At 60.1% G+C, this 25,229-nt stretch overlaps 3 protein-coding genes across 8 annotated transcripts; 2 read left to right on the plus strand and 1 right to left on the minus strand.

Annotated features, from left to right (window-relative positions):
* The first annotated feature begins 499 nt into the window (after positions 1 to 499).
* Positions 500 to 13,562, plus strand: LOC128140798 (alpha-2-macroglobulin-like protein 1). The gene is made up of 36 exons (XM_052785072.1): positions 500 to 742; positions 1,162 to 1,351; positions 1,754 to 1,916; positions 2,217 to 2,269; positions 2,940 to 2,960; positions 3,106 to 3,259; positions 3,408 to 3,492; positions 3,591 to 3,723; positions 3,806 to 3,920; positions 4,649 to 4,758; positions 4,913 to 5,077; positions 5,244 to 5,491; positions 5,810 to 5,856; positions 5,940 to 6,085; positions 6,330 to 6,479; positions 6,672 to 6,875; positions 7,135 to 7,231; positions 7,467 to 7,644; positions 7,824 to 8,049; positions 8,126 to 8,252; positions 8,542 to 8,663; positions 8,856 to 8,907; positions 9,156 to 9,230; positions 9,404 to 9,580; positions 9,772 to 9,853; positions 9,988 to 10,144; positions 10,284 to 10,358; positions 10,531 to 10,687; positions 10,813 to 11,030; positions 11,127 to 11,342; positions 11,416 to 11,540; positions 11,637 to 11,727; positions 11,901 to 11,969; positions 12,073 to 12,175; positions 12,350 to 12,391; positions 12,841 to 13,562. The coding sequence occupies exons 1-36, from the start codon at positions 669 to 671 to the stop codon at positions 12,870 to 12,872; spliced, it is 4,479 nt and encodes a 1,492-aa protein (XP_052641032.1). The 5' UTR covers positions 500 to 668; the 3' UTR covers positions 12,873 to 13,562.
* A 348-nt stretch (positions 13,563 to 13,910) lies between these two features.
* Positions 13,911 to 20,989, minus strand: FTSJ3 (FtsJ RNA 2'-O-methyltransferase 3). Of its 5 annotated transcripts, none has more exons than XM_052785055.1 (22): positions 20,862 to 20,989; positions 20,504 to 20,630; positions 20,301 to 20,406; positions 20,053 to 20,099; positions 19,782 to 19,861; positions 19,463 to 19,562; positions 19,100 to 19,294; positions 18,905 to 19,020; positions 18,251 to 18,355; positions 17,905 to 18,005; positions 17,751 to 17,831; positions 17,503 to 17,661; positions 17,016 to 17,151; positions 16,702 to 16,907; positions 16,462 to 16,582; positions 16,271 to 16,364; positions 15,867 to 16,014; positions 15,687 to 15,763; positions 15,433 to 15,535; positions 15,117 to 15,300; positions 14,921 to 15,015; positions 13,911 to 14,614 (listed from the first exon to the last, which is right to left on the minus strand). In XM_052785055.1, the coding sequence occupies exons 2-22, from the start codon at positions 20,568 to 20,570 to the stop codon at positions 14,425 to 14,427; spliced, it is 2,511 nt and encodes an 836-aa protein (XP_052641015.1). In that variant the 5' UTR covers positions 20,571 to 20,630; positions 20,862 to 20,989; the 3' UTR covers positions 13,911 to 14,424. The 5 variants fall into 5 exon arrangements, with proteins under 5 accessions (XP_052641015.1, XP_052641018.1, XP_052641017.1 ...); XM_052785058.1 differs by having other exon boundaries at positions 20,870 to 20,988; XM_052785057.1 differs by having other exon boundaries at positions 20,878 to 20,981.
* Positions 20,990 to 21,286: 297 nt separating this feature from the next.
* Positions 21,287 to 25,201, plus strand: PSMC5 (proteasome 26S subunit, ATPase 5). Of its 2 annotated transcripts, XM_052785069.1 has the most exons (12): positions 21,287 to 21,440; positions 21,928 to 21,999; positions 22,441 to 22,510; positions 22,687 to 22,784; positions 23,122 to 23,178; positions 23,293 to 23,523; positions 23,694 to 23,820; positions 23,994 to 24,184; positions 24,286 to 24,384; positions 24,527 to 24,637; positions 24,713 to 24,799; positions 25,087 to 25,201. In XM_052785069.1, the coding sequence occupies exons 1-12, from the start codon at positions 21,402 to 21,404 to the stop codon at positions 25,138 to 25,140; spliced, it is 1,236 nt and encodes a 411-aa protein (XP_052641029.1). In that variant the 5' UTR covers positions 21,287 to 21,401; the 3' UTR covers positions 25,141 to 25,201. The 2 variants fall into 2 exon arrangements, with proteins under 2 accessions (XP_052641029.1, XP_052641028.1); XM_052785068.1 differs by having other exon boundaries at positions 23,122 to 23,523.
* The last annotated feature ends 28 nt before the right edge of the window (positions 25,202 to 25,229 follow it).

A 25,229-nucleotide genomic window follows, 5' to 3' on the forward strand; every position in this document is an offset into this window, starting at 1 on the left:
AGCTGCCTCAATTTTCCTAAATTCCCACTAGGACAGAAAGAGGCACCTCAGCCCGTGCCCCGGCTGGTGTCCAGCTCCCAGGCTTGGTGCACAGAGGAATGAGAGCAGGTGGAGCTGGCATGACAGCCCAACACTGTCCTGTTCCTGTGCCCTTAACTGATTTGATGAAATTGGAGGAAACTGGGCAAAAAGACAGCCTGAGACCTTCAATCAGCCCAAATAGCTACTGTCTGGCTAAATTTGCAATACCTGGAAACAAGCCTTCTTGAGAAATTGCCACCAATGCAGACTGTTCTCATGATGTCCTCCCTACTTTTGTTTGGGGAACTCATTCCTGCCATCATTTCCCAGCAAACCAGTGTGTAGGTGGGTCCTGCCCCCTGGTTTTGAACCTCTATAGGCTATGGCAACTTTTCCTAAAATTGCAAAAATCCATCAGAGCCTTGAACCCAGGAAGCTGTGGGCAGATGGTAAACATTGCCTTAGCTATATCTGCAGGTCCACTCTGGATCCCTCTGCCAACCCTTGTTTGCTTGCTGGCTGGAAAGCAAAGATCTCATTTTAGAGCCTGCAGCAGAGCAGACGCAGGTCTACAGCAATCCAACACCAATCCAACACCTGGAGAAGGAGGCTGTGGCCGTCCCCGACATCCACTTGCAGCTGGAGACATGAAGTCCCCAGCTGCCCTGCCCGTCCTGCTGCTCCTCATCCCGTACCTCACAGCTGGGGCATCTGCAGCACCGTAAGCCCTCTCTGCGTCTGTCTGTCTGTCTGTGCCTGGTGGGAGGGCATTTAGTCTTGGCTCCTTGGCAGCACGTAGCGGGAGCTAATCTTTCCCATGCATGTGATTTTTTTGGCAAGGGTGGAAGTGCTCGGTCTGGTGGGTTGTCCCTGCCCATGAGCATCGAGGACTTGGCACCCGGGGGCTGCTGGGGACGGTGGCTCTGGAATGGTTTATTGTGGGTGCTGCCTCACTTGCAGCCGATGTATGAACAGAGCCTTTGCTTTGCTGAGCTGAGAAGTCAAGGGGAGCCCAGAAGCAGAACCCTGCACCCCAGCACAGGTTTCTGTGCACCCAGAAGCTCTTCAAGACCTCCACGGGATCTGTCCTGGGATGTGCCTCATCCCCGTGCCTCTCACATCAGCACTTCTCCTTGCCAGGAGTTATGTGGTCACATCCCCAGCTGTCATCTACCACCCCCACACAGCGATGCTGTGGGTCCATCTCAGTGGCCTTCACAAGCCGGTCCAGGTGACTGTCCAGCTGCAGAGTGCAGACAGGACCCATGACATCACACTGCTGGAAAGGAATGTCCAGGAGCCTCATCTGTACCTGAACATCACCTTCCCTGTAAGTGTCACCCCACGCACAGCCGTAAGCGTGAAGGGGGATGCCCTGGACACCCTGCTGTTTCCAGGCAGAGCAGTTTCCACCAGCTCCCCTGAGTGTGGGGCTATGGTCTGACGTGGAGCTGCGAGCAGGAGTGACTTCCCCATCTTTTGCTAGAGTCTCATCCCCATCACAGGCAAAATGATTCTAGGCTCAGCCCAGTTATTCGGTGGCTGAAATAATCCTCTGGTAACAGACCTGCAGACTAGGGCAGGGTGTTGGGGGGACATTTCTTCCCAGCCACTGGCTTGGGGAAGGTGTCCCTGTGGGTGAGGAATGCTCTGGGTCACTTGGAGTGAGCAGAGCATCCTGGCCATGGCATATACCTTGTCCTCACCCAGTGGCTGGTGTTTCCCCTGGCAGGCTCCGGCCCCCACCAAAGGGAAGGAGGAAATCGTAGATCTGCACGTCTCAATCCAGGGAGATTCTCTGGCTGTCTCCGAGAAGAAGAAGGTGATGCTGAGAGCCCTGGAGCCTGGGATCTTCATACAGACAGACAAAGCTGTCTACAAGCCTGGACAGCAAGGTGAGGGGGGCAGGCTGGACCATCCTGCTCTGGGCTGAAGGACCTGGTGGGAGGGGAGTGCAGGAGGCTCAGCCTTGCTCCTGCACTGCATGGAAGTAGGAGGGTTCCTCCTGGGATGCACTGGGATCCCCAGCACTGGCCCAGGGCAATGCCAGGACATGCTGGCAGCGCTGGAGACTGTGCTGTTTGGGGGGCACTGCCCCACTGCAGGGCTCAGGGTGGATTTCCATCCACCCTCCCCACGAGGAAACCCCTCCCTGCAGATGCACCCATTCCTGCATCTTCATTTGCTCTTTCTAGTGAAGTTTCGAATTGTCTCTCTGGATAAAGACTTCACTCCCAGCAATAAGAAGGTGAGAACAGGGCTGCGGAGGGGGGGAGGCAACAGGGCTTCTCTGCACTGACTTCCTACAGTCTCGGCAAGCCGTGAGAGAGGTGTGGGAGTCAGCCAGTGCCTTTCCACTTGGGAATCCTGCCCCAGCCAGCTCTGCCTGGGTGGGTGGGCTCCCCAGGGATGGGGATGTCCTGTGTTGTTCACGCAGGTTTCAGGAGGCTAAGGAAAGAGAAAGCAGAATTGCACGTGTGATGTGGGAATGTACCCACTTAAACTTTTGGTTAGGGATGTAGTGATGGCGAGTGGGAAGCAGGGAAAGTGCTATTGATATCCATCAAGTCATCAGATGCCAGGATTACAGGCAAGTTCAGTCTCTGGCACCCCCGAGCAATCATCTGGGTCTCTGGAAGTGCAGGAGGTTCCCAGATGAAACGGTTGCTGGTTTCTTGTGAAGTCACTTGGATATGTCACCTCCCCACGGCATGCTGGCAGTGCCCTCGGCTCATCCCAGCTAGAGCTGCCCACAGGCTCAAAATCAATCCCAAAGCAAATTAAAGGGTTGAAAGTTCACAGCATCCCTCAGATAATCCTCACTACTCCATCCACGGCTCCATAGATGTCCCCACCCTGATGAGACCCCAAGGAAGGCTTTGACTTTCTCCTCTAACCGTCTTCTCTTCACCTTGCAGCTGCCCCTTGTGCTCCTGAAGGTCAGTCTGACGGAGGGAGGCTCCTGGGTGGTGTGGGCTTGGGAAGGCACCATGGCTGGGAGAGAAGCATAATGCAGCCATGGGCTGTTTTATTGTGGGGTGCTGGGGTTCCCGGGGTGCTGATGCCGCATGTCCCTGTGTGCAGGATCCCAGTGGGAACCGCATCGCGCAGTGGCGGGAGGTGAGCCCGCGGCAGGGCATCGTGGATTTGTCCCTCCCGCTGGCTGCAGAGCCGGCCCTGGGCACGTACATCATCGAGGTGGAAGGGAAGAGCCATTCCTTCAGCGTGGAGGAATATGGTACGTGGGGACTGGGAGATGCACAGGGGGTGGGAGCCTCACCTCGGCATGTCCCTGTAGGCAGCATGTCTTGGCCCCCCTGGCCCCCCAGGCACTATTGTCCTTGTCCTGGGAGTGACAACCCTCTGTCCCTTTACTTCTCTGTCAGTGCTGCCCAAGTTTGAGATGACCATTAATCTCCCCCCTGTGGTGCTGGAAAAGGACAAGAAGTTCCAGGTGGAGATTTGTGGACGGTAAGCCTGAAACAGGCCGTGCTGGGAAGAGGGAGGGATGGGGGGGTGTGACATGATGTGGTCCATCAGGCACACCCTCACCACCCTCCACCCAACAGGTACACCTACGGGAAGCCCGTCCGGGGGAAGGTCCAGGCAAGCTTGTGCCAGTCCTTCAGGTACATCGGGATTCTGTACAGACCTGATAGTGCCCCCCAGAAAGAGACGAACTGCATCGAGGTTAGCGGGCAGGTGAGTACAGCTGGGGAGTGGGTGCCACTGGGACAGCCCCTTCCCGGGACTGCTGCTAACGAGGTTGAATCTCTCCTGCCAGACTGAGAAGAATGGCTGCTTTTCAACAGAGGTTTTGTTGACTGCCTTCAACTTTACCAGCTCCACGCATGAGAAGCAATTCCAAGTCCAGGCATTGCTGGTGGAGGATGGGACAGGTAGGGACAGTGGCGTTCTCCTCCTTGGGAATGGGCTTTGCTGCTGGTGCATGGTTTTGCATTCATCCCTGCGTGCACCCAAATGCATGTGGCACAGGGGTATTGGTCTTCTCCAGCGAAGCCCAAAAGCTACGCTGTGATTTAGAGGTGCACGTGTGCAGGGACCGGGGCCAGGTGGGGCTGTGAGCCAGGTCAGCTGGGCAATACTTCTAATTCTGTCCAGAGAAATGGTCGGGAGGCAAAAATGCCTTTCCAAGGTCCAACAACTCTCCCGATGCTATGGCTAGCAGTGAGTCGAGTCCTTGTGACACAAAGCAGTGGTTTCACCCAGTCCGGTGGCGTGGCTTCGTTCTTCAAGATAATCCACCTCACCCACCACCTCAGTCCCACCAGAAATGACTGCCAGTGGCTTGGCTTCAGGAAAAAAAGAAGACCAGGGGTTGTCCCAGGCGCACCGGCACTGAGGTGGCCCTGCATCATGGTGCTTTGGTGAAGCACCTTTTGTGAAGTCTCTGCAGCCAGCTGTGCCTTGGCTTTAGGTCTAAAACATGCCGTAGATGTTTTGCTCCTCTTGTAGAAGGTGCGAGCTGTGCTTGAGGCTGCTGGCTGCAGAGGGAAAGCCTAAAATGCCCAGGGACCTTTTCTGCACTGTGACGGGGGAGCTGGCAGCAGCTAACCTGTGCCCTGTGTCCTCGCAACACCCTCAGCTCCCCACTCCCTCTCCACAGGGCTGGAGATGAAAAATACCAAGAGCTGCAAGATTTTACCTGAAACCCTCACCGTCACCTTTGAAAACACTGATGATTTCTACAAGCCCGGCATCCCCTACACTGGGACGGTAATGAGGGTGTCTCTGCACCCTGCAGAGCTCCCCTGCACCCTGCTGCACCCAATCCCGCTCCCTCTGACACCCAGCCCCACTCTCCCACCGCTGCCCTTTGCCCCACGGCTGCAGCCCAACCTGGGGCATCTCCCTGTCCCTCCCGGGACAGATGCTGCTGAAGGGAGCCAGCGGTGCCGTGCTGCCGCAGAAGCAGCTCTTGCTCGTCGTTAGCCAGCAAGGAAAAGATACGAGACAGACCTTCCTGACAGACAGATCTGGGAGAGCCTCCTTTGAGCTGGAGACCTCTGGTTGGAGTGGCATGGTCTACCTGCATGTAAGGGACCCATCTCCCTCCCCTCAGGGGTCCCTGTGCTGCTTTCTCCAGTAGTACAGGGCTGGGCACCTCTCCAAGCCTGCATCAGCGATGCCTGCTCCTGGGACCAGCACCTTGTGGGCTGCTGAACAACTTCACCACCCTGACTTCTACCTCCATTGCTCAGGGTCAAGTCAACGAGACAGCTCACACCCAGAACGACAGCTCGACACCCATCTACCTAAACGCTTACTTGCACCTCAGCCCCTTCTTGTCGGTGAGCAGGAGCTTCCTGCGGATCCGCCGGCTGGAGAGCGAGCTGCCCTGCGGCCAGCCCCAGCAGCTCTGGGTGGACTTTCTCTTCAGCAAGAAAGCCTTGGGGACTCAGCTGGAGAACCTGGATGTGGTCTTCCTGGTAAGTCCCAGCCCAGGGAGGTTGGGCAGTGGGCGTTAGGGCGGTTGTGTGCGAAGGTCCACATCTACACACACATTCGTGGTTGTGTCCCTGAGGACAAGACAATGAGCAATCTGTCCTGGCCAGACCGAGACACCTATGCCTGTTAGTAGAGGTGTTTGCTAGTACTGTTGGACCTGCATGCCAATGGGAGACGTTGTGGGGGCTGGAGGCTGGACAAGGTCAAAAACCATCCCTACACTCTTGCTCTTGGGTCCATCCTCCGTCAGGGCATTTTGGTTCCACACAAAGCATCAGTTTACTTGTTCCCATCTCCTCCTCTGCAGGTCCTGGCCAAGGGGGACCATTGCCACCGTCCTCAGGAAAGAGGTGCCTGCAGAGGCTGGTAGGTCCCGAGGCATGGACGAGCTGTGCAGGGCTCTGCTCTCCGTGCCTGGGCCTCATCTCCCCTCCTTTCCCACGGCCCAGGGCTGAGAGGCTTCTTCTCCCTGGAGCTGCCCATCGGCCCCGAGCTGGCACCCACAGCCAAGGTGCTGGGCTACGTGGTGCTGCCCAACAGCGAGATGGTGGCTGACAGCACCGAGCTCAAGGTGGCCAAGTGCTTCCTCAACAAGGTGAGAGAAGGCTGCTGGAGTTGGGGAATGACTCCATGGCTTGTCCGTAGCTGCATGCCCTGAGGTCCGTCCTGCTCCAGATGTATAGTAGTGTAACAGTCTCTTTAACCCATGCTCCGATCCCCAAACACTTAAGCCTGGTTTTATCCTTGTCTAGAAGAGACCTCCATGTCCGTGGCTTGGTCCTGTTCCTCCATGGGAGGTGGCTCCCCCTCCTGCCCCTGATGCCCCTGTCTCTCCCCAGGTGAAGATGGCTTTTTCGGAAGACAGGGCTCTGCCCGGCTCGGCGCTGCAGCTGGAGCTGGAGGCTGCCCCAGGGTCCCTGTGTGCCGTCCGTGCCGTGGACCGCAGCGTGCTGCTCTTGAAGCCTGAGGCTGAGCTCAACACGGAGGCGGTGAGTGGTGGCACTGCCCAGGGTCCCTTCTGCAGCCCCAGGGACCAGCCAGGGATGGGGGCGGGAAGAGATGACATTGGGTTGGACCTCCCTTATGGGGACTCAGTGCCATGGTGGCTCCTGGGCAGTCCTACTCCCAGACAGGGGGTAGGTGCCTGGCTGGTTTTGTACCTAGCACACATTTATTCCCAGGTCTACAAAGTACTCCCTGAATTCAACCACCCTGGAAGCATTTGGGACCCATCACCCTGTTCAGCATTTTCCTGGGACTATCGCCCCAGCTTTGACGTTCCCATCCTCCCAGTTCTACCGAGGCAGCGAGACTTCTTTCACTCAAGGAGGCATATCTTACCTTTCCTGAGGAATTCCCACATGGCCACCTACAAGTTATTTCAGGTAAAGGCCCTGCCCGCCTGTGCCTCCTAGTTACTCTTTGTCCAGGAGCTGGCTGTGCTTTGCTCAGGGTGCTGGGAAAGCACAGCGATGTCCCACGAAAGCTACACTCGTGGCAAAGGTCTTTCCCCTTCCCGCAGACCCCAGGCTCCAGTCCTCCTCTACTTGTTGCCTTCTGCAGCCCTGTAACTATTTACTGCTGGGATGGAGATAGTTCTTCCTGCTGGGTTTTGGAGATGGACAACCTTTTTTCTCTTCACAGAAAGCAGCACTGAAGCTTTTCACCAATGCCAAGACCAGCGATGTTTGTGAAAAGAGGTTCGGCTTGCCCGAGATGCTGGGTTCCCAAGGTCCCAGAGGTCAGCACAGCCCTCAGCTTGCTTGCTCCGCTGAGCCCTGTCGGGAGAAAAGAGCAAAGAACTGGTGCCCAGTCCCGGCTCCCAAGTCCTCAGAGGGACTTGGAGCCATCCTGAAAATACGCTCGGCACCAAAAGGGATTGAAAAGGATTTTGACAATCTTCATGCTGCCTGCAGGCGAGGTCCAGCTGAGATGCAGAGACCTGTGGAACCCAATTTCTGCTCTGCCTTTTCCAGGTGGCTTTAATTCCTATGTGACCTCTTTGAGGAAAGAAACTGATGTCCCAGAAGTAATGTACAGTGCTGTCCCAGAAGTAATGGACCGTGATATCCCAGTCGTCGCTGTCCAGGAAGAGCCACCAGCACCCCGGACATATTTCCCAGAGACATGGCTGTGGGACCTGGTCCCCGTGGGGTGAGTGAGGACGGTCCCCATGGGGCTGGTCTTCTCCCCACCTCCCCTCCTGCATGGAGGGAGGTTGGGGACATCAGGACGGCTCCTTCTCCCACAGGGAGAGAGCCAGCTCAGCTGGGGATGACACCAGCTGTGGGTGAACGTGGTCCTATGGCCTCACGATGTTCTCCATCCTGCAGGGAGGGGGGCTCCACGGAGATGACGGTGATAGTGCCTGACGCCATCACCGAGTGGAAAGCCGGGATGTTCTGCACGTCCCCGTTGGGCTTGGGGCTGGCCCCCGCCATCAGCCTCACGGCCTTCAAGCCCTTCTTCGTGGAGCTGGCGCTGCCCTATGCTGTGGTCCGCCATGAAGCCTTCACCCTCGTGGCCACCGTCTTCAACTACCTGCGGCAGTGCCTGCGGGTGAGTGGGGCCGGGAGGGGGGCCCTGGGTCAGGGGTCTGGTGGGGGCTGATGGAGCCATGGCCGTGGTCCGGCAGGTTCGGGTGACGCTGGCGGAGTCGGCGGAGCTGGAGGTGTCGGCGAGCACGGACGAGGTGTACGGTGGTTGTATCTGTGCGGACGAAGCGAGGACTTTCCGGTGGGGCGTGCGAGCCACCAGCCTGGGTACAGAGCACTGGGGCCACGGCGGGATCCCCCTGCCCTGCTGCTTGGAGACCCCCTCGGAGGATGGGGTGGGCAGGGAGGACAGGAGCAAATGCAGTGCCACCTGGGAAGGTCTCCTCCGCTCCACTTTCACCTTCCCCATTGCCTCCCAGCACTGCTCCTCAACCTGGTGACCCCCATCCCGATCCAGCCAGCCCCACACGAAGTCCCAGGGCTGACGCAAGCCCGCGGGGCTGCAGTGCAGGCTGGGGGGCTCTGACAGGACTGAGTGCCCCACTTGCATCCGCAGGGGAAGTGAACATCACCATCAGCACCGAGGCCCTCAGCTCCAAGGAGCTCTGTGGCAACGAGACGCCCGTGGTGCCGGCCCAGGGGCGCGTGGACACCTTGATAAAGCCCTTGCTGGTGCAGGTCAGATGGGTTATGGAGAAGGAAAGTTGGATGGGTTTGGGGACAGGGTCCGAGCAGCCTTTGGGGCACAGCAGGAGGACCGGGAGCGGGACAGCACCCAGGCCCGAGCCCAGGCTGCAGGCATGACCCTGGGGGACAGGGGGACATGGCTGATCCCTTCTCCTGACCAACTCTGATGCTGCTTCCCCACAGCCTGGGGGGATCCTGGTGGAGAAGGCGCACAACTCCCTGCTCTGCCAGGAAGGTAGGACTGGCTGGGGGTGTCCGGCAGTGCCACGGGGATGTGGGGCAGGGATGCTTGGCCACTGGTCACGAGGGCCACCAGGCCAGAGGAGCCAAGGATCAGGGTCCCTAGGGGCTCCTGGCTGAGATGCTGCAACCCAGCCTTGAGCCCACGGAGGGTCGGAGCAGGAAGGGGGTGGGCGAGGGTGCTGTGGGGCCAGGCTGGGAGGAGCTGGGCATCCCCACTGTTGTTGCCCTCCATCCCCGCAGCTGCTGAAGAAATCTCCTTGGAGGTTCCTGCAAACATCTTGGAGGGCTCCCAGCGAGCCCACGTCACTGTGATGGGTAAGGGACAGGCAGGGGCCTGGGGACCACCCGGGGCAGGAAGGGTGCAGAGCTCCAGGGCCCAAGCTCAGCAGGAGGTTGGACCACCCAGAGCTGGGACAGAGGGGATACGGGGTGCTGGTGGCAGGGGGGGTACAGTCAATGACGGTGCTCCCCATGTCCCCGTGGGACAGGCGACATCATGGGCAACGCTCTGCAGAACCTGGACCGCCTCCTGGCCATGCCCTACGGCTGTGGGGAGCAGAACATGGTTCGCTTCGCCCCCAACATCTACATCCAGCAGTACCTGGAGAAGAGCAGGCAGCTGCACCCCGACATCCGTGCCAAGGCACAGGGCTTCCTGCAGAGCGGTGAGCGTCCCCGGTCCCCTCCTCTCCCTGTCCCACCCTGCCTTGCTGCTGAGGGACACCATGGCCCCATATCCCCCCTCCCCATTTTCTACCTGCACCCCGGGGTGGGTCTGGGCTGCAGGCTGCCTCTAGGATCCCCTGGGGATGTAAAGACCACTGTGTAAAGACTTGTCCCCATCTCCTCCCCGCAGGGTACCAGCGAGAGCTGCTCTACAAACATGATGATGGCTCTTACAGCGCCTTCGGGAAGAGCGATCCTACAGGCAATACCTGGTGAGGGACCCCGTGGGGCTCAGGCAGGCTGTGCAGCAGCATCTCTCCAGGGACTGGCAGTCCCAAGGCTCCTCCAGCCACCAAGCGTATCCCAGCCCTGTCTCCCATCCCTCCAACGTCTCTCTGGCTCATAGGTTGACAGCATTTGTCCTCAAGTCCTTCGGGCAAGCCAGAGCCTACGTGGCCATCGAGGAACGGCACATCCAGGATGCGCTGCACTGGCTGCAGAAGCAGCAGCAGCAGACAGGTTGCTTCCGCAGTGTGGGAAGGCTCTTCAACAACGCCTTGCAGGTGGGTCGGTGGGCTGGGGTGGGACGTGGGGACTTGGGTTGGCCCCAGCATGTCCCTGGTGTGTGGTCTAGGCAGTGGGGGAGTCCCCGTGCCAGTGGCACGGCACGGCCGGACCCGTCTCCCACTGTCCCCTTTGCAGGGAGGCGTCTCGGACGAGCTCTCGCTGTCGGCTTATGTCACGGCTGCGATGCTGGAGCTGGGGCTCTCCCCAATGGTGAGGATGAGCCCATCTGGTGGGGTGGGGATGGGTACTGGGGCAGGGAGTCCAGCTGTTCCAGGCCACCTCCTAGCCCGAACTGGGCACAACTGGGCTCACTGGGCAGAAGTGGGGACTCTGAGCAATGCCCACACCCATGGGCTGGCTCCTGACTCTGCTCCCATGCCAGGACCCGAAGGTGAGCTCGGCCCTGCAGTGCCTGAAGGCTTCGGCCACGGACGACCTCTACACGCTGGCGCTGCTCGCCTACGTCTTCGGGCTGGCGGGGCACAGGGAGCAGCAGCAAGTCCAGCTGCAGAGGCTGGCCCAGCACAACGTCAGCGCAGGTACCACCCGACATGGGCAGTGGCACCTCCGGGCAGTGTCACCCTCTTGCCTAGGTCACCCCATCCTGGCCCTCCCCCGGGACCCCCGGAGCAGGCGGCTGAGCTCCCACCCCCTTCTCTCCCAGGGGGGCAGCTCTACTGGCAGAGGAAGGGGAAGCCTCTGGCCCCCTCGCAGCTCTCCTGGGCTGTCGCCATACCGGTGGAGGTGGAGATGACCGCCTACGTCCTCCTGGCCTACCTCTCCCAGCCCCAAGTGTCCTCTGCCGACCTGGCGACTGCTTCCCAAATCGTCCGCTGGCTCAGCAAACAGCAAAACCCCTACGGGGGCTTCGCCTCCACGCAGGTACCAGCACCAGGGTCCATGGGTCTGCTCTACAGCATCCCCTCCCTGTATCTGCAGTTAGGGGTGACTCTGGCTCGATGCTTTCTCCATGCCCAGGACACGGTGGTGGCCCTGCAAGCCCTGGCCAAGTATGCCGCCCTGACATACGGCAGCAATGGGGACTTCACTGTGACGGTGACGTCCCCGACGGGCACCACGCAGGACTTTGTGCTGCACAACAGCAACCGGCTGGTGCTGCAGCGGGCGGCTCTGCACCAGCTGCCGGGGACCTACGGGGTGCGAGCCCACGGGCAGGGCTGCGCCCTGGTGCAGGTGGGTACGGCCGGGGGTCCCTGTCCCCGTGCGGTGTCCGCTTGGTGGCTCTAACCCTCCTGCGTCACCCCAGGTGACCCTGCGCTATAATGTGCCACCCCCTCCGAGTGTGGGGGCCTTTGACCTCCGCGTGGAGACTGAGCCCGGGGAGTGCACGGTGGATGCCAGCGCCCGCTTCCGCCTCGTCCTCCGGGCACGGTAGGGCTTGGGGCTGTCCCCAGGGTTTGGGGGGGCTGGGAGCAGCCAAGGAGGGAGCGCAGACCCCAAACCCACCCCGGGGCTCTGTCCTTGCAGGTACACAGGGGAGCGTCCCACCACCAACATGGTTGTCATCGAGGCCAAGCTGCCATCTGGCTACATCCCGGACAAGAGCTCCATGGTGGAGGTGAGAAGCCGTGCTACCCCCAAGACCCCCTCTGTCCCACTGGGGCACCCACCATGCCAGAGTCCCTGCCCCTCGGGGTCAGCGGGACATGGAGGGGCACCCACTCGGGGTGCTGGCCCTGGCTGGGCCACCCACCGAGCAGCTCTTGCCCATCTTGAGCCGTGTCCCTCCAGCTGAAGAGGCAGAAGCTGGTGAAGAAGGTGGAGGTGCAGCTCGACCAGGTGACGATTTACCTGGACCAGGTGAGACGGGGCATGGGGACAGGAGCAGGACGCCACGTGCTGGGGCATGGGGATGCTTCTCCATTGTGGATGGCTTCACCTCACCCTTGGGCCGTCTCCACAGCTGACGAAGAAGGAGGAGACCTTCGCCTTCACCGCCACGCAGGACTTCCCGGTGAGGAACCTCCAGCCGGCCACCGTGACGCTGTACGACTACTATGAGACGGGTGAGCCCCACCAGGGAGGTGGCCCCACGGTGCCTGGCCCCACTGCCACCCCTTGCAACCCCAAAGGCTCAGAGGGGGGATCTGGCTGAGCTTTTGGTTCACATTGACGAGCTTTGGCTCGTTAACGGGAACAGCTCACCCTGAGCCCATTGGTCACCATCCTTCCCGTTGCAGGTGACCGCACAGATGCTGCCTACAGTGCACCCTGCAGTTCAGGTAGGGGCCGAACCTGACAGGGCAGAGGGGTGACCCCACCATCGGGACCCTGACGGGGACCCACCGACCCCGAAGGGCCAACCTGGGCTGTGCCGAGCCCCTGGACCCAGGGGAAGGAGGAGGCCAGCCAGGAGCCTGGAGCCCTGGATTGATCGATGGGGACTTGCTGGCCAGAACTTGAGGGGCTGGAGGTCAGGGAGGACCTAGGTGTCCAGGTTGTGGGGTGCAGAGGGGAACTGTGCCTCTTTGAGGGGGCTCACACCCCCATCAGCCCTGGCCTTCCTCCTGTGCACCTTATGGAGCTCCCCATCCATGGGTTTGGGGTCACACAGGGGATGAGACACTGAGCTCCCAAGGATGGAGCTCAGCTGGAGGGACAGAGGCAGCCAAGGGTGGCTGGGGGGGCAGAGGGGCTCTCCTCTCACAGCACACCTGTATTTATTTTGAAGAGGCTGATGGTCAGGAACAGGAAAACTTCTAGCACAGCCTGAAGCCTGGCAGCTGGTCCCCTCTGCTCGCCCCAACTCCCTCAGCCACCGAGGACCAGGATGGCCGACGGTCTCTGCTCCCAGCCTGGCCCCAGCCCCTACCCTCCACAGGGGTGGAATGTGGCCCAGCGATACTCACAGCACTGCCAGCGCACAGCTCGCTCTGGACTCGGCCACCTCTCCCTGTAGCGCAGCTCCCACCCCACCAGCACCCAACGGAGCCACAACCAAGGGGCTGATGCAGACCCACGGGCAGAGACGTCTTGCTGCTCTGCAAGCCCCTGCCACAGATATTTGACTTTGGTTAAGCAGCCAAGCGGTGGCTTTACAGGGACAACCCTGTGCATCTCCGCCCTAACACCCTGAAGGAGTTCTGGGGCACCAGGTCTGGCCTCTCCGTTCCCCACGGCACTTGAATGGGACCAAGACCTCCTCGCTCCCGTCAGACCAACTGTCCCTTCCCAGCAGGTTCCCACCACCACTCACCCCATCTTGCTCTCCCTGGAAGTCACGCTGCTACCCCAGTCCCCTCCTTGGCACTAACATGGTGCCACTGTCACCAAGAGGGACCTGGGGACATCTCCCCAATCCCACCAAAACAGATTCAGGCGTTCGTTGACGGAGAGAAGCCGCAGTTCCCCCAGCCCCTGCCCTGGGTCTAAACAAACACATTTGCTCAAGTGTATCTTTTCTCTTGGTCTTTCTTTTCCTAAACTTGCAGGGTCCCACACCCAGAAGGTGTACAGATGGAGGGGCGGTGGGGATGGGGTGGCTGCTGTGGACTGTGTTGGTTGGGGCACGGAGGGTGGATGTCAGGCCGGCTGGCTGCAGGGCAAGTCCATTGTTGTTCAGCTGCTTTGCCAGAGATAAAATGAGGCGGGCCGAGGCAGGTGGGCTCCCCGAGGCATTACCAGAGAAGCACAGAACCCACCCACCCAATGGTCCTCTCTGCCTGCCAAACAGTGCATGAAGGGACACAGCAGCTCACAACACAGGTCCCTCACCTTGCCAAGACACAGGACACATCCTGGTGCAGCCTCAGACCAGGGTTTAATTCTGCCGTAATCGAGGAGTTGCTCTGGGCAGAGCACTGACACCCGCCTGCCTCAGGGCTCAGCACCCACCGTCCTGCGACCTCGGTGACAAATATGGCCCAGGGAGCCGTCCCCCTGAGCCACAACCTCTCTGGGGACAGCGAGGGCTGGCGTGGATGTTCACGCCTCCTCCGCAGGGCAAGAGTCTCCCAACAGAGCCAGCAACGGTGAGAGACCTGGAGATGCAGCCACGCAGCGAGCACGGGAAGGGGGTCGATGCTACAGTGCTGAGGCCAAATAAACCCTCCCTGCCCCACCAGAGGACAGGAGGCAATGTCACATCAAGGCACGGACTAACAGCAACATGTGGCTAAGTCACAGCCCTGTCCCCATGATGGGGGAGAGCGTCGGGGCGAGCCGGCTGCTCCCAAGGCCACGGTGGGAGGACAGGAGCCAGCGCTGCCCTGTGCTCCAAGCCGAGTCCCTTGCCGAGGACGGAGCTGGTCCCCCATCACTTACGGCGTTTTTTCTTCTGTTCTTTGCGCTTCTGAGCCCTCACGTCCTTCTTCAGGCGGCTGTCGACGACCTTGAACTGGCCCTTGACGCCGGGAGGACGGCGCACCCGGGGTCCTACGCCTTTCTTAGCCACCAAGTAGGTGACCTGCCGTTTCTCCTTGGCCAGCCCAGCCTTCTTGTAGATGCTGCAGGAGAATGGCAAAAGGTGAGACCGAGACCCCAGCACCCTGGCCCAGCTCCAGTAGTTTGGTTTTGGGACGTATCCAAAGAGCAATATTGGGTCCCACCACACCTCTGGGCTTCTGTGCCCCAAGATGGGGCTCCCTTGCTTGCTCTGCCATCCCTCAGCCTACACCCAGATCCAGCCCAGCCTTTGCCAGCCCTGCTGGGTTACACGCAGGAGCTGTCCCCGTGCTGTGGCTGCAGGGACAAGGCATTGCAAACCAGCCCAGCACAACACAAAGGACCTGGATCTCAGCCTCGCCACTCACCGCCGCAGCTGGGCCACCTTCTCCCGCTCCGAGATATCCACCGTGCTCACCACGGCCTCTGCTTTCTTCTTCATCTGCTCCATCTTCTTCAGCATCTGTGGGGACAGCGAGGGTGAGGGACAAGGGGGATCAGAGGAGGGACAGAGCACCCGGGAGGGGAAACAGAACACCCGTTCAGGTTCACAGCCCCACTCACCCGTCGCTTCTTGCGGGCCTTGGCCTCTGCCACCTTCTTGATGGGGCGGGCGTTGATTTCACGCCAGCGCTGCCGATATGCTTCAACTGTCTGTCGGTCCACGGGTATCTGCTTGCGCCGGTGCTGCTTCTCCTCCTCTGTGAACCACTCTGGCAGCTCTCCCTCATCCTCGTTGAAGGAATACCTGAGGGGGGACTCAGGTGAGTTGTGAGCGGGACATGGGGTCCCCACAACAACACATCTGCCACTCCCATGGCCTGTCTCGTGGTGGGAGACCAAACACTGCTCCCCCTTCAGCACCCACAGCTGCAAGTACCTGTTGAAGGAGTCATCAATCAGGTCCCGCTTGGCCTTTTTGGAGGTGGCGATGACGGAGCCAAGCGCCAGGCCCTCTGCGTCCAGGACACGGGCTCTTTTCACTGCAGTATATGGACAGAATAAAGCTTCGCCTACCTGCAAGCAGCCCTGCCAGCCCAGATAAACATGGTCTGACCCTGCCTCCTGTCCCTAAAGAGGGACTCACATGGTATCACTGGGCACACATGGGTCCAAATGGCACCCCCCACTCACCTGGGTTCTCAATGGGTACCACCTCAAAGCCACACGGCTCAACACGGCCCCGCTTCCTCCCCACTGGTGTTGGTGGCCTGTAGAGAAGAGAGTGGTCAGGGCTGGGGTCCTCACCTCCCAGCTCTCCAGGACTGTGGAGCTGGGGGAGAACATCCAGACCACCCCCCTCTCAGCCCTCACCTCTCCTCGTCACTGCTGCTGTCATCATCGCTGCTCTGTTCATCCTGCGCTTTACCAGCGTCAGGTCCTGTGTCTGCGGCAAGTGGGGGCTCAGCTGGAGCTTCCTCCTGGGGTACATTCTTCTTCTGCCCTTTCCTTGTTGCTTTGTCTGGGGAACAGGAACCACTGGGTGAGAAAGGGTTGAGGCAGACCCCACTTCAGATCATTTCTCTAGAGACCCAGCTCATTAACGCTACACTAATGCCAGCTCATTAACTATGTAACGATACAGGCTGGAAACAACCTCTGGAGATCTCTGGTCCTGCTCAGGCCAGCATCCCTATCAAGGTTTGATCCAGTGTCCCAGACTGGCCTGTGGGGCTGTCCCTCTGTGCACCCACCCAGCGATGCAGCCCCCCACTAACCTCTCTGAGACTCGCGCTGTCTCTCAGCCAACATCTGCGACTGCCCCAGCTCCAGGCCCTCATCTGCATCATCCTCGATGCCAGCAAAGGCGTCCTGGGGATGGGGAGCAGCCAGTCAGGGGACACAGGGCAGACCTGGGGAGCTGCTGGGGCCGAGGCTGCCCTGTCATTTCTGGCCCAGTGGGACTCACCTTCCCAAACCACAGGCTGGTCTGCCGTTCCTCCAGCACCGACTTCTCCTCCAGGGGCACCAGCAGGGGATTCTCCTCTTCTGCTCCTTCCTCCTCCTCTTCCTTCTGCTTAAACTTCACCCTGTGACAAACAGCAGCAGGATCAATGCCCCCCAGCCAGGACAGGGTGTGCCCACTGCCGGATTCCGGAGCTGCTCCAAAGGAAACCCCTGCCCCAGGGCGGCCTCTCCCAGCTCTCACCTCTTTGCACCCTGCTCTCGCCTTTCTCGCTCCAGCCGGCGCTGACGGGCCTCTATCTCAACCAGCTCCTCTGGGTCCAGATCGCTGGCCAGGGACACATCGTCCTCTTCTTCATGATCTGAGACATAAATATCATCGTCCCCAGGTCCTATCTCCAAGAGGGCATCTGCCGATGCCATGTCCCCCCGGGTCACCTCATTCAGCAGCTGCAACACAAGTAAGACGAGTCACAAGCTACAGTCCATCAGCCGTTTGCCCATCACTGTCCTGGCCCCAATGGCTCTGGGAGCCTGGTCTCCCCCTGCCCCACACACCGGGGTCCTGTGGATAGCCCGGAGGGAGAACATGCTGGTGTCACCATCATCAGCGATGGAGACACCAGGGAGGTCCATCTTCAGCTCCACACGCTCACGCTGCTTCCGCTGTTCCTTCAGGATTTTCTTCTTCTTTCTGGAGAAGGCAAAGGAATAAGGCTACACTGCCCGCCTCCCCCCGCTCCCCCCATCCCAGAAACTCATCCACCGCCACAACGGTGGCAGATGTCCCTCAGCAGCGCTGTCATCCCCCTGTGAGGGATCCCCAACCCTGAGACGGGCCAAAGGGGGCCCACGCCAGCTTGGAACAGCCGCTTCACCTGCTGGGAGGAGCAATGACCCTGAGGACCCCAGATCCACAAACCCCACCCGCTGTGAACAGAGGGACAGGCTCTGATACTACCACCCTCTGTCCCCATGGCTGGAGCCTTCCTGTGCTCTGCTGGCCTGATGCTCCCCCATCTCTCCTCATGTGAGATCTTTTTACCTCTTTAACTCTGCTAGCTCCTTGGCTTTCATCTCTGCCAATGCCAGCTCTACCTCTTCCTCCTCCTCTTTCACCACTTCATCAGCTGCGGCTCTTGGTGACGTCTTCTTCTCCTTCTTCTCCTCCTCTTTGCCTTCCTCCTCTTCATCGGAGCTCAGGCTGCCAAAAGGAAGGAGCTCAGACCGTCTGTCCTGATGGCAGGCCCATCCCACCGCGTTTGCACTCTGGGGCAGCCCTGTTATTCCTACTTGATATCCAGCTCCTTCGCCTGCTCTTTCAGCTTTTTGGCCAAGAAACGCCGCAACTTTGTCCTCCAGTTCAGCAGGGCTCTGTGCGGGAAGGCAGACCATTAGAAACCCACCGGGCCTGGCGTAATGCCCTGTCCCAGTCCCCGCCCAGTACCTGAGCTCTTTGCGTCCCAGCACGCGGATGTCCTTGCAGCACTGACGCAGCTCCTCCGTGGTGGAACTGTGATTCTCCAGCTCACCATCCCCCAGTGTGATCTGGATAGAGCAGAGGAAAATTAATCAAGCATGTATGCTAAGTTCCTTCCTTTAGTAAGGATCATCAACTTATAAAATACAAGCAGAACGACTGGCTAAACTCCAGGCAGGCTCCTGCCCTGCCTCCCCACCGCAAGAACAGGAATGGGGCCATTGCTGGGGCACTTGGCCCCTTCTTTTCATCGCTCTGTGCTCCTGGGGATATCTCACAGGCCACCAAGGTCCCACTCACTTCAGGCACTCACCTCATTGGCCTTGGAGAGGAAGTCAACAGGGTTGGGAGCCTTGAGGAAGTCCATCAGGGTGAAGCGGTGGTAGAGAGTCATGTCGCCATCTGCGTACCCTTCTGCCTACAGGAGGAAGGAACTGTAGGAGTTGTAGCAGGGCACAAAAGCAGCTTCAACCATCCTTAAAGCATGAATGATATCACATAACTCGTGTCTTGCTGCAGTGTCCACCTAAACGTGCCCACACGACTTAGGACAAGGGCATGCTACCAGCCCCAACCCGCCAGCTCCACTGCATCTCCCAGTACGACCTCAGACACAGACAGATGACAGTGATACAGGTTTGTGAAGCTCCATGCCCAGCTGAGGCTACTTGACGCGGCCTTTAGCGTCTTGTGTCCTAAAGACACTTCACAAAGACACAAACCCAGCATCCAACTATTGTAGGAGGGTTTTAGTGATCCATCCTCAGCCTCACAACTTGTTCACTGCTTCCTCATCACTATGCTGCTTTCTAAGGCTGTAAACCTCCCCAAAACTGGCTCTTCCACCACTTTGCATTCCCAGATCTTTTATTTTCCTGAGACTTTGCTGATTATAATCTCTTCGACTCCAGTTCTCAGCATCTTTAGTGTGTGTTTCGCCTGGCTGCCCGGTGAAGCAAGCTCATACCTTTGGCTTCTTTTTGCTGACCAGCTCACTAACAGACTTAGTCTGAACCTCCACCTCCTTGAAGGCATATTTTGGGTCAAAGAACTTGCTGTCAATTTTGTCCGGAGCCTGATAACCTGGGATGGAGGAATCAGAGGTATTAGCAGGTGAAAAACCAGCCCCATCCCAGCAGCTGCAGGTCCTCCAGCCGCTCACCCTGGCACACCACGAAGATCTCAGCGGACTCGTTGCGAGAGGCTTGGGGCTTGGTCGCCTGGACCTTGTGGAAGAACTGCTGGAAGATCCAGAGGAGTGGCTGGTAGTCCCGGGAACGAAAAACCTTAGTGATGAACCAGCCTCCTTTGCAGAGGAATTCGCAGGCCAGTTTCAGGGCCATGAGGGTCAGGTTGGCTGGAGCAGGGAAGAACAGCAGTCAGGAGTCGTCACTGTCCCCACCGCCCAGCTCCTTGTCCCACACCACACACCACTGCCACCCTGCCCTGCCGGGGTACAAGATGTGCCTGCCCTCGTACCCCCCAGACCGTGCCAGGCCACATGCCAGCCCCGGGCAGGCCTCACCTTGGGAGTAGGCATCATGCACCCAGCTGGCTCCCACGTTGGGTGCTCCGTCGTTCAGCACCACGTCCACCTTCCACGTCTGCAGCTCCTTGCGCAGGGCCTGAGGGATGGGGACATGCGTTTGTCCCACTAACCCCTCTGTAAGAGCCAACAGGCAGCACCCCCTGCCCACGTCAGCTCAGCTCAGCCCCCTGCCTCTGTCCTACCCCATAGCAAACCCCAGCTGAGCAGGTGGGGTGATGCCCCCTCCCATTGCAGATGGACCTGCTGAGACCCAGACTGGCATGTGACGCTTGGGGCAGGGGAGACAGGTTTGTACCTGGCGGCACTTTTCAGTGGTGATGTCCTCCTGCAGCGTCACCACATTGGGAATGGGCTTGATGGGGACCAAGTCCACCCCTGGTGTAAGAAAGAAATATGAACACTGCAACCCCTCAAAACTGGGCTCCAGCCCATCCCATGCGGCTTCCCCACCCACCTTCTCCTCCTGCCAGGATCCCCAACCCAGGATCCCCTTTCTATGGCCACATCCAGCGACTGTGGTGGATGTCCCTGCCCCCAGTCTGCTCCTGCTGGGTCCCATCACTCACCAATGATCAAGCTGGAAACTGGCATGAATTTGGAAGCCACCTGCAGCCTGGAAAGAACAGAGAGGAACGAAGCTACGGCAGGATCCTAGAAGACCCCCCAGCCTTGAGCTGTGCTGCCAGGGGTTTGGAATCAGCTCTGCCGTCGAGGACACAGATACAACAACAGAAAACACACAAGCCACTTCATTACAGTGCTCCAGGGCAGCTGTTGACACTGGGCTGTGACCTGGGGCCCTGACGCCACTCACCACCCGCCGGGGGCCGCACACAGGTCCAGCAGCGCCCGGGCCTTCTGCAGGAACTGGAACTTCCTGTTGAGCTGGAGAAGCTTGAAGGAGGAGCGGGAGCGAAAGCCTGCGGGAGGGACAACCATGGGTTACGGATTACCGGGGTTACAGGTTACTGGGGCTGCAGCCCCCCCCGCCCCACAGTGAGCAGGTAGGCCCCTCACCCGTCTCCTTGGCCAGGTGGTAGAACTTGTCCCTCCGGCTCTTGCCCAATTTGCTTTTCTTGCCCATGGTGGCGGCGGGGAGGCCCCCCGGCGGGGTCGGGACCTGCTGTCAGCCGCCGGCACGGACCTGAGGGAAACAGACGGGGTGAGCTCGGGGCGGAGGGGAGGGGAGAGATGGCCTGGTGTCCCCCGTGACCTCCCCAGGCGAACCCCAGCGTCCCCTCAGCGTTCCCCCGCTGCCCCAGCCTACCCCAGCCCCCGTGTCCCCCCTCAGCCCTGACACCCCGGTCCCCCCTTTCCCCAGCCCACGCCGCAGCCGCTACCGCTGCCCCCAGCACATACATACATACATACAGACAGACAGACAGACAGACACGCACACACGATCACGATCCCGATCCCGATCCCGGTCCCGGTCCCGGTCCCGCCGCCGCGTGCCCACACCGCCTTCCCAGCGTGCGCCACGCGAGCCGACCGACTTCCGCTTCCGCTCACCCTCCCCGCCATATTGGGTGTGGCGCGTCCCCGCTGCCGCGGCCAGGCGGGCTGCCGCGGGCGGAAGAAGGGCGAACGATAACGAGACCCCTCGGAGGCGCGTCTGCAGCCTCCCTTGTACCTCCGGTGCTTCGTGATACGGAGAAATCACCTTTGACCGTACCAAGATGGCGGCAAGGCACTGACTCGAGAGCGCTACAGTCGCGCATGCGCACTTCACAGCACCGACGCCGTACTGCGCATGTGCTCTCTGCGGCGAGGGGCAAAGAGTGTTCGGCGCCCGTGTTGCGGCGGCAGGGTGGGGAGAGGAAGTGACGTCATCACGCCCGGCGCGCGGGGGGCGGGCAGCGGAAGGAGGGCGGCGGCCATCTTTAGTGCCGGCAGGAGCGGAGCCGGGGTCCCGATGCCGGCGGAGAAGATGGCGGTGGACGGGCCCGAGCAGGTTCGGCTGGGCTGGAGCGGGGTGCGGCCGCCGGCCGCGGGGTGCTCGGGTCGTGCCGTGCTGCCCCGGGGCTCTGCCGGGCCCGGGTGTGGTCGGGGCCTGGCGGGCACCGTGACTCGGCGGTCTCGCCTCAGCCTCCCCGAGGGAGCGGGGGCCGACCGGGGCCTGGGGCAGGCCTTGGGGGATGCGGGACGAGGATCTAGGAGGGAATAGTGAGGAGGGGGAAGGGGTGTGTGGGTGGGGATGGTGAGACTCACAGGGAACGGGAGCTTGGGGGTTGCTGTTGGGCACCGGCCCGGGGAGGCCGAGGATGGGTGGGAGGAAAAGCAGGGACCCGGGACCTGACCGGGAACGTCGGAGAGAAAAATAGGGATCAGAGGGTCAGCACAGAGACTGACTGAGAGTAGAGATGGGTTTTCGAGGCTCCAGGTGGAATAGGCGGCCCTTGGGGCTAAGGCCGGTGCTGCTGAGCTCTGATCTCTCACAGATGGAGATGGACGATGGGAAAGGCGGCACAGGGCTCCGGCAGTACTACTTGTCCAAGATCGAGGAGCTACAGGTGAGCCAGTCCTGGCTGTGCAGGAGATGCCCAGCTGGCCTACTCTAGGGCGGCATTGCTGTGGTTCCAGCTGGGGCTGTGTGGCTGTGTCCCTATGCCTACACTTGCCTCAAGAGCACCCATAGCTTTTTCTGTGCTGCAGGTGCCCTGCTCTGGAGGACGCACTGCCCCAGGGTGGTATCTACAAGCAGGACCCAACCTTTGGGTGGTGGGAGTGAATGAGATGAGTTTCAGTCCTACGAGCTGACAGCACTGCTGCGTGTGTGTGAAGTGTTGCTCAACTCTTGGCAGTGGGGTTTGGCTGGCCACATCCTGCTTGGAAGGGCTGTCCCCCTCCAGGTCCCTGTCCCGTGACAAAGACCATTGTGCTGGTGCCCATGTTGGGTTGATGTGAATGCTGCACAGGATGCTGAGGGCTCAGCGAAGCTTTTTTCCCAACAGCTCATCGTGAATGAGAAGAGCCAGAACCTGCGGCGCCTGCAAGCGCAGAGAAATGAGTTGAATGCTAAGGGTATGGCTTGGCTCCTCTCATCTTCCTCGCCTGGGGCTCTGGGGCTGGTCCTGCCTGCTGGGCTGGTGGCTCCTGGCGCAGTTGCCAGCCACTGTGGCAAGTGCTGCCCCTCTGTCGTGGGCAGGGGTTCAGGGCACAGTTGCCTGTGGCTGGTGCTGATGTCTCCCTCTCTGCAGTGCGCCTGTTGCGGGAGGAGCTGCAGCTGCTGCAGGAGCAGGGCTCCTATGTGGGAGAAGTGGTGAGAGCCATGGACAAGAAGAAAGTGCTTGTCAAGGTATGAGGCCGAGCTGTCCTGAGGGCAACTGTCCCACGGGGTTTGGAGCAAGTGTGAACATGAGCTCTGGGGGGATATAACAACTAAAAGACATGACGTGAGAGCTCTTTCTCCAGAGAAGCATGTTGCAGCAGCTCTCCTGGGCCCAAACCTTCCCCAGGCTGATGGGAGGCAGCTGGCTTAGGGCTTCCTGGTGGCAGGAGGGGCTGCAGGGTGTTTGGCTGCAGCTGAGCTCTCTGGCTCCCTCCTCCTGCTCCGAGCAGCAGGTGTGGATATCAGGCATGCACCAGGGGACTTCTTGGAGAAATAACTCACAGTGGCAACTGCTGCCTTCCAGGTGCACCCGGAGGGGAAGTTTGTGGTGGATGTGGACAAGAACATCGACATTAATGATGTGAGTGTCCTGGGGCCGTGGGAGGGGATGCCACCGCTCCCTCCAGGCAGCCTGGCGCTGCCTGATCCCTTCTCTGCCGCGGGGATGCTGAGCTCCCCTTTGCTCTTGCTGCAGGTGACCCCAAACTGCCGCGTGGCCCTGCGCAATGATAGCTATACGCTGCACAAGATCCTGCCCAACAAAGTGGACCCTCTCGTGTCCTTGATGATGGTGGAGAAGGTTCCGGATTCCACTTACGAGATGATTGGGGGCTTGGACAAGCAGATAAAGGAGATCAAGGAAGTGATCGAGCTGCCCGTCAAGCACCCTGAGCTTTTTGAGGCGCTGGGGATCGCCCAGCCCAAGGCAAGTCCTGCTGCTGTGGGTCTGTGGTGGGGGTCAGCATTCGGGGGTTCTGTGGTGCCACTGTGATGCTGCCTGTGTCACCCCGGGGGGTGTCCCCATGTCCCCTGTCGGGGTGTGGCTGCCTGTGCAGGCATGGACAAGGTGCTGAGGCGTCCATGTGGCTGTTACAGGGCGTACTGCTCTATGGACCCCCCGGAACAGGCAAGACCTTGCTGGCCAGGGCTGTGGCCCACCACACTGACTGCACCTTCATCCGCGTCTCAGGCTCCGAGCTGGTGCAGAAGTTTATTGGTGAAGGTAAAAGGATGTGGGGGGAGGCGGCTGCTTGTGCTGGAGCCCCAGTGAGGGCTCTTGCGGTGCTGGGTGGCCTCGGGACTGGCCTTTCACGGGATGTCCAGGGCAGACGGAAGCACACCGGCTGTGCTGAGCTGTGCGCAGTGCCAGGGCTCAGCCCTCTCTGCTCCCTGCAGGTGCCCGCATGGTGCGGGAGCTGTTTGTGATGGCCCGGGAACATGCTCCCTCCATCATCTTCATGGATGAGATCGACTCCATCGGCTCCTCCCGCCTGGAGGGGGGCTCTGGCGGGGACAGCGAGGTGCAGCGCACGATGCTGGAGCTCCTCAACCAGCTCGATGGCTTTGAGGCCACCAAGAACATCAAGGTAGGAGGGTGTCATCCCTGCCTGGGGACGGGCCAGGGTCCTGCCAGCCCTGTGGTTGCAGCGGGGTGCCTGGAATGGTGACGGTGGTTCTCCCCGTGCAGGTGATCATGGCCACCAACCGGATCGACATCCTGGACTCAGCTCTGCTGCGCCCTGGCCGCATTGACAGGAAGATCGAGTTCCCCCCTCCCAACGAGGAGGTAGGTGGGGTGCCCCACGGCAGGCCCTGGCTCTCCCTTGGTCCTCTGCTGTCCTGTTCTTCTCCCTGGTGGGAGTACATTGTCTGTGTCTGGGAACAATTCCTGCAGCTCCAACCCTCGCTTTGCTGCTGCTCTCCTCCAGGCTCGCCTGGACATCCTCAAGATCCACTCCCGGAAAATGAACCTGACACGGGGCATCAACCTGCGGAAGATTGCGGAGCTGATGCCAGGGGCGTCGGGTGCTGAAGTGAAGGTGAGCCGGGGGCACTGCTGCGGCAGCGGGGCTGGCAGAGCAGGGAGCGGTGGGTGACATCTCTGTCCCTTGCAGGGGGTGTGCACAGAAGCTGGCATGTACGCGCTGAGGGAGAGACGGGTGCATGTCACACAAGAAGACTTTGAAATGGCTGTTGCCAAGGTAAGTGCCGTGGGGGAGGCGAAGGGGGTTGTTGCTGGTGGCTTCCTCCACTGACAGCTCCTTGTTCTGGGGCCACTAACTGTCCTGGGCAGCGTCTGCCAGGACCTGGGAGCTGCGAAGCTTGAAGTGGGTCAGCTCTGGGGCCAAACTAGTGTTAAGGGGGTTGTCCCTTGGTGAGTCACATGGAAGAGGCCGGGGTGGTGGCGCACAGCCAGAGCCTGGGTGGAGATGGAGGCTGCAGTGCCTTCTCCATGCTTGGAACCAACTGTCTCCTCCTCCCTGCCCAGGTGATGCAGAAGGACAGTGAGAAGAACATGTCCATCAAGAAGCTGTGGAAGTAACGGTGAGGCTGGGGCTGCTCCTCGGGTGGCGTTGTCTCTAATAAAGTGCTGCTAATGGCCACATCTGGGTGCTGATTTGGAGAAAGGAG

This window comes from Harpia harpyja, chromosome 4 (genome assembly GCF_026419915.1).
Source record: "Harpia harpyja isolate bHarHar1 chromosome 4, bHarHar1 primary haplotype, whole genome shotgun sequence".
Lineage (NCBI taxonomy): Eukaryota > Metazoa > Chordata > Aves > Accipitriformes > Accipitridae > Harpia > Harpia harpyja.